The following is a 4,839-nucleotide window of genomic DNA, read 5'->3' on the forward strand; positions in this document are numbered from 1 at the left end:
CTGGCCAAGGCTCACCAGAGCCCTGGAAAGGGTCAGTCTCTGACAGCCCCAATGAAGGGGACCCTTGTTTTATCCTAAAAATCAAATTCACCTGCTTCCTCCAACATTTTCTTAATCCTCCACCTGAATCCCATCTTATCATTGTGTTTTTTGTGGCCAAACAGCATCGGGCAGAGTAGTAGAGAAGAAAGTGAAAACAAACTGGGGTACATATTTAAAGTTTCCAGGTATACCTCAGGCAAAGCTGGTTGGAGAGAGGCTTGTGTGGCCCAAGTACCACCAGCTAACACATGAGGCAAGTATATGTGTCCTTAACAGTAAGGTGTTCAAAAGTTTATTGGTAACATTGATTTTATTCAACCCCTTGAAGGAACACAATTAACATTTTTTAACAACTCAACCTGGTAAAGGTGTGGCTTTTAGTAATGTATCCCTGCATACACATATATGTATATGGGGGTGTGTGTATATCTATATATGTCAAAGCATTCAGAAGGTGAAGTTCTGCTGTCCCAAGCCTGCCTCCATAGGACACAGTCATTCACATGGAATTTGGGGTATTCCTGCTGAACTGGGACACAGAAGGGATTGACAGCAAGGTCAGTCCTGGGTAACATTGAGGTGGCTGAGCCTGAAGGACTGAGCCTTGACTGCCAACATCCTTATGTGAGTCTTCAAGACTTTGCCTTGAAATGAATGGTGAAATGGTGAAAACGGAGACATGAAAGGGGTTTGCCTCCCAAGAACACATTCCTGTGCCAACCCACCTCCTCCTCCCACCCCATGACAAGATAGGAGAGAAGGTGTCAGACCGTCCTCTGATTTTGATCCCACCATTTTGAACCCGATGGAATTACAGGCAGCAAAAACCTGTCTCCTGAGAGGAAGTTTATCCAGTGAGTTTAATATAAACAGCCTATATAAACACATACAAAAGCAGAACCGTCTCACAAATAAATAAATAGATGCGTTTTGTTCCAGTTACAAGTGAGCATCAGTCAGTCTGAGCTCTCATGGCCCATTGCTGTGATCAGACAACAAACCTTACAACAAGCTGTGAACAAACCTTACAACCAAGCAAGCCCACCCTCTACAGACATTCTGCCCTGGCGTATAAATGACAGAGAATGTGGCATCTCTCCAGCGCTCCGCGGCACGGCCGTGACAACCCCCAAGTCCTCCAGGGCAGTTTGAAGCGTTCAACACCTCTCAGCGAGGACGCTGCCAGAGGGGAGAGGAGCTTCACTCCTTGCCCTCCCCACCGCTGCACTGCAGCTGCCCCCCCTGGGGAGGGCAGGAGCAGGTCTGGGTGCCGCGGGTGGTGGTGGTGCCGGCGGGCACTGCCATCTCCTCCTCGACGTAGCAGACACAGCGTGGGCACCCGTCGGCCACGGGGCTGCCCACGGCCTGGCAGGTGTGGGGCAGGGGTGGGCACAGAGGGGTGCAGGTGATGCCCTCCCCGGGGTGGCAGGTGCACAGCTTGCGGGCGAAGTCGATGTAGAAGGAGCGGCCGGCGGGGACGCGGCCGCTGGAGAAGCCTTGCAGGTCACACTCACTCTCCAGGTAGGGCGGGCAGGGGCAGGGCGGGGGGCAGGGGGGGCAGCAGTCCCAGGCAGTGGCGGTGGTTGGCCCCTCTGGGTCCCTCTCGGGGCATGGGGGGCAGGTGCTGGGGTCACACGTGGGTTTTGGGGCCGCGCCGCGGAGCAGGAGGCAGGTGAGCAGCAGGTGAAGGGCGCTGGTGAGGGTCATGTCCCTGGGAGGGAAAGAGGAGATGTTTCTGGGAGGGAAAGGGGGATATAGGAGCAGGTGTCACACTGGGCACGGGCACATCAAACCCCCAAATTCTGGGCCAACCCCTCTGTGGTTTAAAGCAAGGGGGATGCAGCCACCTCTCCCTGGCATGCCCATGGCTGAAGTTTTGGTCGTCCACAGCTGGCTGGCAGGAGAGTTTGCTCTAAAACGTAAAGTATTTTTCCCAAAAGCTCATCCTGGCTTGACCACGGTGTCCTCCACCCCCAGGTGTTCAGACAGCTGCAACGTGGGCACTGGGTGAGCAGAGTCCACGTTGCAGCAAACGCTGAGCTCTGGTACAGTTGCCCTGATCTGCAAGCGGCACTTGTTCAGCACTATATTGATGCTAATAATTTATGTTTAAGTGACTCATTAATTATTCCTGGGAGGCATTCAGGCATGGACACAGGAAGGGCTCAAAGAAGCACTATCTACTTTGGTGGCTCTCCCTGTGGCTGCAATTGGGACCCTGCTGCTGCTCCAGGGTGTCTTTCTTTTTTTCAGACTGACAGCTTTTCAAGACCCAGCATTTCCTTAAGTGCACTTTTGGATCCCTTCTGTCTCTTTGAGTGACCTTAAATCCTGCTGTATTAAATACACCTACTCTACCTCCTGGACTGGGTCCTTCCACGTTGGGTCTCTTCTCCTGTTGCCCCTGCACCACCTTTGATTACAATCATATCATTACCCTCATGCTGTGCATTTGATTGCCCAAACTTCCTACTCTTGCAGACACGGAACTACTTGCAATTACTTCTTAACATTTCTTTAAACAAACTTATTTCCAACTTGCATAATCATAAAGAAAACCACTTGAAAGCACAGACTCCACTTGTCATCAATTTGAAAAAAAAAAGGACTTCTGAGCTTATCTGTTTTTACAGCAAACTCTTGCTTGTTAAATTGCTGGTAACTGCTTTATCTTCGCTGTAAGTAGCTGTTCTGCCCCTTCCTTTCATTCACACATTTTAATCTAGTGGTTATTTTACTATCATTCTCAGGGGCTGATGGCTGTGCCTAGCAGCACGGAGCCCTGACACACTCCCTATGGAAAGGCTGCTGCAACCCCACACCAAGAGCTCCCTCCTGGCTGCCTCCTGCTATTTCCTAGTGAAATGTTCGTCCTCCCCCTTAGTTTTGGAGAACCAGGATGGCCAAGGCCCTCCCCTCCTGCCCTGTGCCAAGTCCCTGTGGTTACCTGGTTAGCTGTGGGGTGTCTGGGCAGTCAGGACAGGCGCTGGGATGTAGTGCAAGATCCTGAGAGGCGTCTCTGGTCTTCACCCCACAGCCCTCCCAGACTTCTATTTATGTGCCTCCGGTGGTGGCTCCACGATGAAACACTGGTGGGAGAGACGGGGGAGGCGGGGAAACCTCCAAGGTGGCTGGGCAGGGCCAGCAAGATGGTTATCTCGCTCGTGGTGTTGGTTTAGTCTGACCACAGACTAATCAGGTGTGTCCCAGCGTCTGCAGGTCTGACATCTCTCCCCACGCCCCTCTGTGCAGACTTCACCACAGTTTCTGGAGAGTCAGTGTCCCCCTGTACCTCACAGACTGCTGGAGGTGTGGATGCCCGTGCCCAGAGGGAAAACAAAATAGCTCCTTTAACCTGGAAAACCCTCTTCTCCTGGTAGATATGTGGGACCCCCATGTCCCGCACTACTTGAGGGCACTGAGCTGTGCTAAGTTGGGCAACTGCCTATCACTGGATCCCCCTTTGTAGGAAGGGAAGGAAAACAGAAGACCAGTTGTCTGGAAGGGGTCATCTCTGTCAGAGGGCAGCTCTGGGGATGTGGGGAGAAGGGATGGAGGGTGGTGAGTGAGACTCAGGCTTGCTGCTCCTACCACCAGTGCTGTATATGGCCATGTGTTTATTGGTTCTGCAGGGATTTCTGCAGACAAGTCAAACGAAACCTGCTTCCTGAGGCCTTTTCCACCCCAGAAACAGAGTGGTCAGGACAGTGCCAGCCAGTCCCTCTCACCACACCATACCTCCAGCTCAGCACTCTGGGGTGCTGGTGGGGCAGTGATCTGCCCTGGTGAATGTTGTGGGGCACATTTGCATCCTCAGGGTCACAGTCTGTGTGCAAACCGCAGGAGACTTGATGCCAACACCCCTGGCCAGGGCAATGCCACCGTGGGACGTGCCTGCTAAGGGCAGCCCCCAGGGACAGGGGAGGGGGGCCCCGGGAGTGCCTTGGTGAGCCTGGCTCCAGCCCAGGTGGAGCAATCCTGAAATATCTGGAGCTCACACCCAGCTTTATCAGCTCCCACACTCATAGTTAACATACAGCAGCAGTTGTAAATATTCGTGGTCAATACTCAGCAGTTACTTCACCTCCACTGAAGTGCAGCTGCGTGTCCCATAGCCTGTCCCTGCTGCTGCTGCTGCTGCTGCTGCTGCTGCTGCTGCTGGTGATGATGATGATGGTGATGCTGCTGGTGCTGGGAGCACTGAGCATTAGGCTAATCCATAGCAGCCATGAGCATCGTGAAGGGCTACAGAGCAGCAGGACCCCGGGCTGTCCTTACGTGCTGTCAACTCGTCACCTGGGTTTTCAGCTGATTGTTTTCTGAAAGTTACCACTTTTTGCACTCCCTGGTGAGTGCCCAGGCACAGCCCTAAAGGCCACATGCTCAGCACCCTGGGTAGCAGCCAGCTCTGCAAGCAAACCTTCCATTTAAGCACATCAAATATTGCATTTGTGTCTGCTCAAACTCACGGTAAGGGAATAACTTTTGCATGAACACACACAGTTTCTGAGAGGGCAGCCTGTTAGAATGGTTTGTTCCACACAGGTAGGTCTCTTGCACAGAAGGATATGTTACAGTCAGAGTCACCAGGAAGGGTCTGGCATGTCCCAGGCTGGTCCAGATTCAGACTCAGTTCTGGATTTCACGAAGTTATGGAGCACTTCAAAACTTATTCATTTGAGTTGAGAATACATTCATGGACTAATAAGCTTCACTTTGCAACAGAATTGCTAAAATAAGCGCAGTATGATGAAGCAAAGATAATGAATTTTTATTTTTCTGGACAAATACAGTTAT

The 4,839-nt window shown here is 52.0% G+C and overlaps 1 protein-coding gene across 1 annotated transcript; it reads right to left on the minus strand.

Moving 5' to 3' along the window:
• Positions 1-451: 451 nt before the first annotated feature.
• Positions 452-3,124, minus strand: LOC113943555 (fibulin-2-like). Its single transcript, XM_027635463.1, has 2 exons — positions 2,990-3,124; positions 452-1,753 (listed from the first exon to the last, which is right to left on the minus strand). Exon 2 carries the CDS (start codon positions 1,747-1,749, stop codon positions 1,243-1,245), a length of 507 nt encoding a protein of 168 aa, XP_027491264.1. The 5' UTR covers positions 1,750-1,753; positions 2,990-3,124; the 3' UTR covers positions 452-1,242.
• Positions 3,125-4,839: the final 1,715 nt, after the last annotated feature.

This window comes from Corapipo altera, unplaced genomic scaffold (genome assembly GCF_003945725.1).
Source record: "Corapipo altera isolate COAL_440 unplaced genomic scaffold, ASM394572v1 0, whole genome shotgun sequence".
In the NCBI taxonomy this organism is placed as follows: domain Eukaryota; kingdom Metazoa; phylum Chordata; class Aves; order Passeriformes; family Pipridae; genus Corapipo; species Corapipo altera.